At 50.3% G+C, this 11,608-nt stretch overlaps 1 protein-coding gene across 1 annotated transcript; it reads left to right on the top strand.

Moving 5' to 3' along the window:
* The first annotated feature begins 3,752 nt into the window (after positions 1–3,752).
* LOC115317940 lies at positions 3,753–5,221 on the top strand. Its single transcript, XM_040212210.3, has one exon. The coding sequence runs from the start codon at positions 3,878–3,880 to the stop codon at positions 5,219–5,221; it is 1,344 nt and encodes a 447-aa protein (XP_040068144.2). The 5' UTR covers positions 3,753–3,877.
* Positions 5,222–11,608: the final 6,387 nt, after the last annotated feature.

The raw sequence follows: 11,608 nt of genomic DNA, 5'->3' as shown, positions 1-11,608 counted from the left end.
GCAATCCATGTGTTTTTCGTACAGAAGAAACGAGTCATGCATCAAGGAGAGCTTAGATTTTGCTCGAATCTAACAATCAGTAAATTGAAAGAACGTACGAATCCAGAAATTATTTGATTCAAACGATAATGGCGGTTTTTAGACCCTTACAAATATTCCCAGGAGATGGCAACGGGCGTCTCTTGCTAAGATGCCACTTATCAAAAATGAAAGACGTTTACAACACCTCGTAACGCCGAATTAGTGCGCACCTCTTGAGGAGGAGGAGGGAAGGGTACTGAGGGGAGGGTAAACCCCTCCTCCCTCCTCCTCGCCTCCTCATCTTCCCTGCTACTACTCCCCCTCTCCTCCTTCACCACCCCTCCTCCTTCAAGCTTCTCCCCTCCTCTCCTCCTCCCCCTCCCCTCCCCCTCTCCTCCTCCACCTCCTGCTCCCTTCCCCTCGTTCCCCTCCCCCTCCCCCTCCCCGCGCGTTGCATCATGGGAAATATCCCATAATGCACCGCGCGGTTACGCCGACGCCGGCGCCGACAGCGACGCCGCTCAAGCCGGAAACGGGCGCCTAAGAGTTGCGCTCTAAAAACGAGCGTCCGTTCCCGGATCTTTGTTTCTGTATTGCCTCGCAGCTCTGGAAGCTACTTTCAGATTGAAAGTATCCTCAAGTAACTTCTTATTCCAACCTTTGAATTATAGTCCAACTCAACTCACTGACGTCACGAAACTGCGGTGGCGCTGCTGTTGGTACTGCGCATGCGCAGACGCTTCCCTCATCCTGAATTTGATTTTCTGCTCGCGCGCAGGTGCCCACACCTGCATGGTGTGGGCAAAGTGCGCTTGTTTAGTAAACACTGTGTTGGTGTATAGACGTTTGCAAGTACGGCCTCTGGGCGCCGCCATCTTGCTGCTGGTGTGGATAGATCGTCTGATAGGCGTGCCCACGGTGGCCAGACTAGCTGTTGAAGCGCGGCTGCTTGCAAACTTGTATACAACACGGCCGAGAGGGCTCGTCGCAGGCTGCAGCCACGCGGCGATCTCTTCTTCTGCCTCCTGTTATCAGTCCAGGACGTCGCATACGTCGTCATCGGCATCTGCGAGACGACTAAAAGACGAGAGAGGGCGGAGCGATAGACTTTTTTTCCCCAAGGGCGCCGCCATCTTCAAATTTCGTCACTTCCAGTATGGGCCAAAACATTTGTTTTGCCGTCGCTACGCCAATTGAATATATTTAGGATATAAGCGTAACCGTCACCCATTATCGTCCTGCCTCCCCGATATTTTTTTTTTTACTATTTGCAGGATAAAATGCTTTATTACTTTTTCGTCGCCCGTACCGGATATGCCGATCAGGTGGTTGAGGGCGAGAGCAGATGAAAAAGGACTATACCGCGCATCAAGTCCTGCCGTAACCGACGCTGCGATTCGACGAAAAAAATTAAGCAGCGCCAAAAAGTGCATCGTCTGACGCTGGTTGTCTTTGCGCGTCTGCTGTGCACGATCGGTTTAGCTGGTGATTGATGGCAAACGCGCTGGGAGCACGAGAGCCGTGACGATGTACTTTTCACGCTGCTTGATTAGCCCTATCAGATCGGTCGGACCTAACGCGAAACGGAGCATACCGCAAAAGTTTATTTTGCAGTTGCTTACCGCTCCTAGTATAATAAAATAATAAAAAAACTGTTATCTTTTTCTCTCTGGTGAAGAAGAAAGACCAGCGAAGCTGTACTATGGTAGGTGGGAATGAAGTAAAGGCCGACCGCAAGTCGGCAAGCAAGAGTGGAAAGGCTCGAAAGGTTGCCGCTATCTGAGCGACGGCGGCAACCAGACAATCGTCAAGTCGGTTGCCTGGTTGCCTCCGTTGACTCCAGGTTAACAAGGGAAGTGCAGCCGGGAATTTCGGTGAAGATTAGTCCAAAGATCTCCAACAATTTCTTTATAGGAGCTTACACTCCCGGCCTGTCGGTAGAGTTTCCATCGCCTTCGGTAGCACTATGGCTGGATGTGGTGGAGCAAACTGGCTCCTTTTTGAAGAGGTTCTCCAGAGAGTACGAATGTTCTTCTGCTCCAAGCTCGCTGCTTGCTTGCTTTATGGCCTTCACAAATGGCACAATGCGCTGGGGCACTGTTCTAATTGTCCATCCCCCAAGGACCACACGCAATTAGATATTTGTCACTGAAACGAAATCCATTCCCAAAATAATGTCTCTGCAGAGGTCGGGCAAACACAGGAAACGTTGTCTCCGGGAACCGGCCGCCCACCGGATCTTGCACCGAAGAAATGCAGTGGACTGGGACAAACTTGTTGCCAGTCGCAGCCTACGCACCTCCCTTTTTTGACTGGCACCTGTGGCTTGAGCAGCTGCGATAGCCGGCCGATTCAAGAGACTGACGCTGGAGCCTGTTTCGAGCAGTGCCTTTTACGTTGATGACCCAATTGTAACGTCAAGGAGAGACTCTTTCCCACCGGCAGTAGTTGCCACTTGCAGCGCTCTGTCGTAGATGCTCACCAGGGCAGCATATACCAGTGTCCGTTTCCCGGACATTGTGCTTCAAAATGGCCAGGCAGTTGGCACGTGAAGCAAAGACCTGAACCCAAACGCCGACCCGCGGCACAGCTGCGAGCGGGGAGACCGATTCCTCCGCATCTCCGGCAGTGGGCGACTCCTTGTTGGCGCTGATGCCACTGAGACATTGGCAGAACTAAATCTGCAACTCCCCCTTACGTTGCGGGTCCTGAAAGCTGGTCCCTGTAGTATGCTGGTTCGATTGCCGCAGGGTGGTGTGGCCAGCGGTACGTCGACGGCATAGTGACTGTTGCAGATGATACAGCGGCTGCTAGGGTCGGTGCGACAGTAGCGGGCACAAGGTAGCAGCGACTTCCCAGGAAAGTTGCTGCTACCTTGTGCCCGGAAAGCTAGGTCACGGGTCAGCTGGTTGCTTCTTGGGGGGAGGGGGGTCGGCTTGTACTGAAGACGCCGCCAGGCACGTTCCATGAGGCCAGACTTGTGTTTGTTACTTAAAGAATGGATTACAATTACAAATTACCGAGCCCCAAATTTAATGGATTACCGTTAGAAATTACTTTCGCTGAAAAGTAACGGATTACTTTACTCGTTACGTTACAAATTACTTTCACGTTACTTTTTTCCGTACACTTATCCCGAAAACAATAGAAACAATTTTGATATTAAAAAAAAATGTTCTGCAGCCACTATTTTTCATTTCTCATACGCCCGTATTATGGTAGCCCTTGTAAAAATAAAATATTGTATTTATGAGAAAGAGTGTAGGTGCACTCCGTTCACCTGTAAGCTGACAAGGCACCGAAAGCTGCAACGACACCCGCCATTTCGATAGTTTATGGCCTCTGGAAATGATCCCTGGAATTGTGCAGACAAAGCTAGCGGTGCACATGTTCAGTAGCTGCAGCGTCTGCCTCCGCTACGAGATTCGGAGCTAAAGAAGCGATCTACGAAAGCTCCCTTTTGACTCGCGTGTTTCGCCTGTTTCTCAAAAAAAAAAACTTGATTTTAACGTTACAGTGTATATAGCCCAATGCAGAATGCAGGTGGGTCAGCTTACCTTGATGTGTCTCCGTAGATTAGAGTTTGTTGTTCTTGCTGATGACAATGTGTGTTTTTTGTTTTGTTTTTCTTGGCAAGCAATGTAGGCACTGAAACCCTAAGTTTCCGTTCTCCTTGAGAGAACGACGACGACGACGCTCCAGCCAGGACGATCGAATTTGTCGCTCTAGGAAGACTACGTTATTTTATGGTTATTTCCTGGTTTATTGACCGAATATTTCCCTGGTTTTTCAAGAAGACGTCTCCTGTCCACACCCAATTAGGAGCTACGACTCCGCCCAACGGGGGCCACGTAATATGAGCCTCCCGAATCCACCACAGCCTAACCAGGATGAATCTGGATCTGCCGAACCACATCACAAGCCTGAAGACTCTCATGATAGCGTCATGGATGACTTCGAGGACGAAGCTGGGTGGCAAACCCAAACGTCGAAGAAGAGACGTCACGGCTCAAAGTCAAGTGAGGACACAATCATAACTCAGCCGGGTTATAATCTCACAGTCATTGTTAAGCCTAACGACCCAACCACGATCATCACCAACAGGAACCCTCTGGTACTAAAACAAAAGCTGGACGGTCTGGCCCCAGACGGTGTCATCCAGATTCGGCCCAACTACCGATTGAATCTTCTGGCCATCGATGCTAGAAATGTAGAATCCACAAAAGCACTCCTGCAACTGAAGAACCTGGGAACAGTTCAAGTTCAAACTTACGAACCTCCTCCACCATCGGCATCTGTGGGTATTATTCGAGGAGTATCTGCAGACATCGAGGACGCTGATCTCTTGGCAGCCATGCGAGAAAAAGCTTCAGTAATCCAGGTGAGAAGACTTGGAAAGTCAGAAATTGTCAAACTGGTCTTCGCAACAAAATCCTCACCTGAATATGTCACTGCCGGGCATACACGTTACAAAGTTCTTCCCTACCTTGAAAAGCCAAGGCAGTGTCCGAAGTGCAATCGCTTCGGCCACATTGCAAGCACCTGTCTTAAGGCGCAGCGCTGCAGTCGTTGTGGCGGCGACCACGGAGTAAATGAGTGTGCAGCGGAGCAGCCTAAATGTGCCAACTGTAAGAAGCGCCATGATGCGACATCAAAAGTCTGTGCCATCTACAAAGTAGAAAGACAAATCAGCAACTACAAAAGCTCGAAAAATGTGAACTACACTTCCGCTAAATCTGCTATCGAAAACGACCAAGAGGCGTGTGGAACTGGAAGACACTGGACACCTCGAAAACGATCACAAGGCTCAAAAGAAGATAAGCAATCATGCATTCCACTCCAGAGCGAGGATAACTTCCCTCCTTTGGAAAACTTGACAGGTAAAACTGCTCCAGATGCCTCAGCAGCTCCCCCAGTACAGTCTGGACCAAGCACTCAGCCATGTAGTGCTTCAGCAGCTACCGCCAAAAAAGGCCCTTCAAGAGGTCTGACCCGGCCAACCCGAAAGCACAGTGAGCCACCTGGTGATCCTAAACCAATACCTAATGCAACACCTAAGCCTCAAATCTTCGGAAGTGCGATTTGTACGTTAGCCATACAGCTACGTACCTTTCTCACGTCTCTAAATTTTCCATTCGCTCAGGCACTGGTTACAGTAATCGACATGCTCCTGCCACTTGCCAGCTCCTGGTCTAGGTAGTCTCGCCTTAATAAGGCCGGACTGCAATCGACGCAAAATCATCTTCCTCGCTGCGCAAGACGCTGTTTAATACCTCAGATCCTTCAGTGGAATGTTAATGGACTACGAAATCGGATAGACGACTTACGGCAATATTTACAAAGGCACCAAATTGAAGTACTAGCCCTCCAGGAGACAAACTGCCAACCACAATCGATTCGTCTGTCGCCCTATGTTATCTACAATAGTACGCCTCGGACGACTCTCACATCAACAGATCCTCCAAAGGCATCCTTGTACGTACACCGAGATCTACCTCAATTACAAGTGGACCTGTCGGACTTGTGCGACAACAACGCCGAATATGTCGCTGTCACAATCAAAAAAGGGAACTCAGACGTCACTGTCATCTCAGTCTACATTAGACCTAACGTTCAGTGGGACCCCTCCTCATTGCGTGCAATTCTCTCACGATGCGCACCAGCCACCCTGTTTCTTGGGGATTTTAACGCCCACAACGAGACCTGGGGGGATAAGAAAACAACACCTCGCGGGCGACTGCTTGAGGATGCCGCAACTGCCCTTGGTCTTCAATGCTTGAACGACGGAGTGGCCACCTTCGTACGACCTGGCGTGGAGGGAAGTGCACTAGACCTTAGCTTCACTACGTCCCCAGTACGAGCCTTGTGGTCAGCGGAACCTGATAGCTGGGGCAGTGACCACCTACCAATCAAAATTACTTCACTAGAAGGAGGCCCCACCACGCACAAGACTTGCAAAGTGACTAACTGGGATGCTTACCGCGTGTTGTTTGCCGAAATAATGTCTCTAGGCAATTTGGATTACACCACAGCCATCTCCAATGCGTTATCCAAAGCGACCAGAACCGTGATCATTCCCATATATCGGCCAAACCCTGACCTAAAGTACCTCAAGTTACGTGCCTCGCGACGCCAGGCACAGCGCCGAGCACTTAAAACATCAAAGCAAGAGGACATTCAGCGATATCGAAAGATAGACAGAGCATTCCGGAAGCACACCAAACGATTACAAAGGAGACAATGGCGGCAGCGTTGCGAGTCGCTTCACTCCCCTGGTGGAGGAAAACAAGCGTGGCGCATGGCCCGTGCCCTTGCCGGGCACGCTGTTCCACGGTCACCCGTTCTTGGTCTTGTCATCGCCCAGAACATCACTGTGGCTCAAGCAGTAGAATTCCTTGCCGATGAATTCACCTCTGTCCCTGTCTCACCCCAAGGCTATACCGCGCATAGCACCACTACTATCACTTTACCAACAACATTGACCGCGAACGACGTGGACTTTACGCTGAAGGAACTCCAACATGCTCTTCGCCGCTCTGCTCGCAAACGCACCGCTCCAGGGCCAGATGGGATCACCTTTCAGGCCTTGCGCAATTTAGATGCAACGGCCCTTCCGGGCCTTTTGGAATATCTCAATGACATCTGGCGCTCGGCAGTTCTGCCACGCGCATGGCTCACATCTGAAGTAGTTCCCGTTCATAAACCAGGGAAGCCAACCGGTGACATCAGCTCCTACAGGCCTATCTCCCTCACCTGCTGTCTCGGCAAGGTTCTGGAGCGGATGGTCCTAAGACGCCTTGACTGGCAGCTTGAGACATCTGGCGCTCTACCTCATCAATTATCAGGCTTCCGAAAACGGCGGTGCACAACAGACGCGATTGGTGACCTAGTGTCAGACATGGAACAATCAAAGGCAACTCGCCAAGCAACCTCGGCAATATTCCTTGATATCAAAAAGGCCTTTGACTCTATCCCACACGAAACCATTCTAGCTCAGCTAATCAGGCTTGGTGTTACCGGCCGAGCACTCGCATTCGTTCGTGCATTCCTGACAGGGCGTACAATGTGCGTTCGCTTAGAAGGTGTGCGCAGTTCACAACGGCAAGTAGCCCAGGGTGTTCCTCAGGGCAGCGTCATTAGCCCATTTTTGTTCAATGCAGCAATGGCAGCTCTGCCGGAGGCTCTGCAGCCCTTGAACAACCCCTCTCCAGTCATAAACATCGCAATTTACGCCGACGATGTTGCTCTCTGGGCTACTGCCCCAACTAGCTCATACAGTAACATGCAGCGAACACTCCAGCTAGGCCTCGACGCTATAGTTGACGTGATATCTAGGCTTGGTCTTACGTTATCGGCCTCTAAAACAGCCGCTCTTCAATACCACCCTACGGCCAGGTCTTCCATCAACCGAACTTACACGATCAATGGGACAAACGTGACAAGGGTTCGAACATACTCCTATCTAGGCTTCCTCCTGGATGATCGAGTCTCTTGGCGACCAGCAGTCAAGACAACCATTATCAGATGTCGCCGACACCTCAACGCTATCCGCATGACCATTGGCAGCAGATGGGGGACCGTACAGGCAATGATGATGCATCTCTACAGAGGTCTTATTCTTTCAAGGTTGCTATACGCACTGCCACTGGTGAACCTCGGCAATACCCAGAGTTCAGCAGTAGAGACTTTTCAGAGAGTGGCAGTTCGTCTGTGCCTTGGATTACCCAGATATTCACCAAACGTTCCAACACTAGTGGAAGCGAGGGTAAACCTAGTGGAAAATCACGGTAGAGAACTAACACTCCGACACATAGCGAGGCAAACTGTCTGTCGCTCAACTGCTCCTCTTCTGAATCGCCTTCGCCAACGCCCCCTTTCTTGCCTTGGTTCTCTGGCAACGGAGTTTATGGCCTTTATTGGTGATCCGGACACCGACTACCCGGCACCGCCACCATATGCCCCTCCACTGAACATAAATGAGACTGTTCCAATGCTCAAAAGCAAACGCAACACAGCACAGGTCGTTGCCCGGACAACTACAGAGGATCATATTGAGACACTGTACCAAGGATGGATGCGAATATACACCGACGGCTCAGTTCTTCGTAGCAGCAAGTCATCTACCGCAGCGGTTTATATACCTGACCTGAATGTGTCTCATGCCAGAAAGCTCAGCTTCCACGCCACATCAACAACCGCTGAGCTGGTGGCCCTTAGACTTGGACTTGACGCCCTGGAGAAACTTCCTTACTGCAGGAAAGCTTTGCTCCTGACCGACTCAAAAAAATAGCGCTACAACATCTCGGTAATCTTGATGATGCCCCTCAATATGCCCGATACATTGCACACCTTGCAAGAAACCTCCAAGCGAAGGGCTGGGAAATATCATTCCAATGGTTGCCCTCACATGTAGGCATTTTGGGTAATGAGACGGCCGACCTTCTTGCCGCTGCAGCACACCAGCTTGGTACTCCCATTATTGTGGTGCCGAGGATTCATGAAGCCAAGCTGCTAATTCACCAAGCGATAATCCAGAATCATCCGGACCCACGGGTCGCTGACGGGAGACCACCCCCACGCGTCCCTACGAAGCTACCACGTGCAAGCGCCTCCGTACTACACCGGCTTCGCACAGGCTGTGCCTATACTGCATCTGCCATCCACCGAATTGACGCAACGATGAGCCCAAACTGCTCTACTTGTGACACTCTTGAGGATGTGGACCATCTCTTTTGGGCCTGTCCCAATTACGCAGACGAGAGAAAAATCTTCTTCGACAAACTGCAGATCGCGGGAGTTGCCCGCTCTACTACGCAAGACATTCTTTTCCCCCCCGGCTCCGTTCGTGATGCCGCAAGAACATTCTCTTCTCTTCTTGTATTCCTGGAAGATACCTGCCTACTGGACCGCTTGTAAAAGTGCTGACAGTGCTGTGAATAGATATAGAGTAGTGGACAAACCTAATCAAGTAACTGTGACTTCATCCAAGATGCCTTCTCTCTCTCTTCTCTTCACCTTTCTAATCTTTCCTTTTGATCCCCTCTTTCCCCATCCCCAACCTGGAACTGGCTTGCCCCCAATCGACGGTGTGGTTAATAAGTTCCAGGCTTCCTTTCCTTTCAACACTTCTCTCTCTCTCTCCGTTCTCCTTAATGCCCTGAATTTCGAGCATCTCATTAGGAGATGTCCATGGAGACGACGGACACTCCATGACCGAAAACTCGACTAGTCAGAGAAAAAGTGGCGGTTACGTGGCTATCGATCGTTCATCGGTTCTCACTTTCATACCAATATTCGTGGAGGCCAGGGGAAGGGAGGGCGTAGAAAGCCAGAAAAGCGGTGGCCATCGGTCTCACAAAACAATGGAGGATCACACCCCTTTTACGCGATCTCTCTTTCTCACTCTCTGTCAGCACTCTTTAGATGGCCTAACCCCCCCCTATAAGGTGAGTAGTGGGCTCGACCACCATGCCCAGACAAGTAAACCAAAAGAAGTATCGTCCTTACCCTCGAAGACGATGCTCTTAGCCTCGCGCCGGGAGCTTTTCAGCCGTGCCTCTAGAGTGTGCTAGAATACAGCATAGAGTTCCTGTATAGGCTCCCTACGGGAGCCAGAGTTGCGCGTTCACCCCGGAGCGTCGGCTTTCCTGCACGGCAAGCGGAATCTGCTCCTCACGTGACTGAATTCGGCGAATAGCGGCGCCGCGCGTTCGAGGCGCGCGGCGCGCTACATTAACACCCCCCCCCTCCCCACACACACACACACACACACTTCTTCCGACATTGCCCGCCTTCCCCTCTCCTCTAAAATTAAATCTATCTCCCCCTCTACCCCCCAGTTTCCTCCCCCCACCCCCAACCCCCGAGAGCCAGTGACCATCGCGCCTGGTGCGCATACGCTATCGGCCCTCTCCTCCCCCCCTCATCTACTTTACAACGCTTACACATACTCAAAAGCAGGGGAACGTACGGCGGGGCGCGTGCAACGTCTACTTTCCTGCACGGCACTTGATCCGGCTCCTCACGTGATCGGATCTCGGCGAATAGCGGCGCGGCGGCACGTGGAAAACAGACGCGCAACTCTGGCTCCCGTAGGGTGCCTATAGACGCTTTGCAGCAGCTGTGCATGGGTGCCGCCATAAGCGACCTTCAGTTTTTGTTACCTTTTATTACAATTACTTCACTTGATCATTACCACAGCAGGGCAGGTTATTGCCCTTTTAGGTTCTGCTGTGTCTTTCTCCACAGCACTGACCTTTGCGGAGGCTCGTCAAGGCCCGCTTTAGTTGCTTGGCATCTGGGAAAGACAACTGAAGGTCATCAATGGCTGCTGTAATTTGGTGCGTGTGTAAAGCGTCTATACAGGAACTGTAGTAGCGCACATCGAAGAGAGCGAATTCGGCACCCTCGCGCGAGGCTACATCGTCTGTTAAGTGAGTTGTGAACCCGCGTATTGAGGGGGTACCGACCCGCGTTTGATGCCTGTGCAGGTGGCGGGAGACGTCGAAGTTGGAAAGGGTGAAGCGGTGTAAAAGACAAAAACAAATAAACACAAAGAGCTTTCTCCTGCCTGGGAGAAGAAGAAAAACACGATGCAAGGCGACGGAGAGCCTACTTGGCGTGGTGTTGACTCGGCGTTGTCTTATTTGATCTTTGTCTTTCGTATATTTGTACATGCCTTGCCCGTTTTTCTAGTCGTTCTAGTGACCGGCCATACAAAAAATCGTGTTTTCTTTTCGGCGGTTCTCCCCTTCCTAATGTTTTCTCATTTGTTGAACTTGCTCTCTTTATGCTGCTGAATGTTCTGCTCGTATTGCTCCAGTTACTGTATTATGCTCATATTTTTTTTTTAAAGTAACGAGTAATTTAACTAATTCGTTACCAATATTTTGTAACGGAATTACATTACAAATTACTTCCGAAAAAAAGCCACGTGGCAATTACAAAATTACTTTAAAAAGTACCGGATTACTTCCCAAGTTTGCATGAGACCATCCTGACTCCTTCGAGAGCCATCCCCGGCCAGCGTAAAATTGGCCAGAGAGAAAAAGACCCGTACAACACTAGAAAATCTGACTGAACGAAAACGGAGAGGTAGCCACAAAACAGCACGCGCCAAATGATCGGCAAAGATCAATGCCAATTGAACGCAACAAAAAAACAAAAACAGCATTTGAGAAAACACGCTTCTGCATGAAATAAAGCATGGATGGCCTTTAGCCTATGGAATGAGTACGCTCACGCAAATACAAGAGGATCGGGTATGCTGACCGCGTGAATGGAAGACATAATGCCGGGGTGTTTATTGATCCCGGCTTTGATATTGTTAAACATGTGAATAAGGTACGATTCTTTCTGTTCGCGAACTCGGTTGCTTTAGAAACCAGACTGTAAAAATGTAACTTCGAGCTTATCGAATGAATGTTTTGGATTGCTTACATGTTTTGAAAGGGGGAGTGTGTGGATTGATTTTGCATGTTCTCTGTGATTATTGAACCACAATCCGAAAGGCGTCTCTGTCTGGCCCACGTACTGCGTGCCGCAAGAGCTGCATTGTAAAAGGTATACCAAATTACTGGCGTCGAAA

This window comes from Ixodes scapularis, unplaced genomic scaffold, assembly GCF_016920785.2.
Source record: "Ixodes scapularis isolate PalLabHiFi unplaced genomic scaffold, ASM1692078v2 PGA_scaffold7__128_contigs__length_106722199, whole genome shotgun sequence".
Classification (NCBI taxonomy): domain Eukaryota; kingdom Metazoa; phylum Arthropoda; class Arachnida; order Ixodida; family Ixodidae; genus Ixodes; species Ixodes scapularis.
The sequence above is the reverse complement of the archived record's forward strand: the minus strand, read 5'-3'. Positions and strand labels throughout refer to the sequence as shown.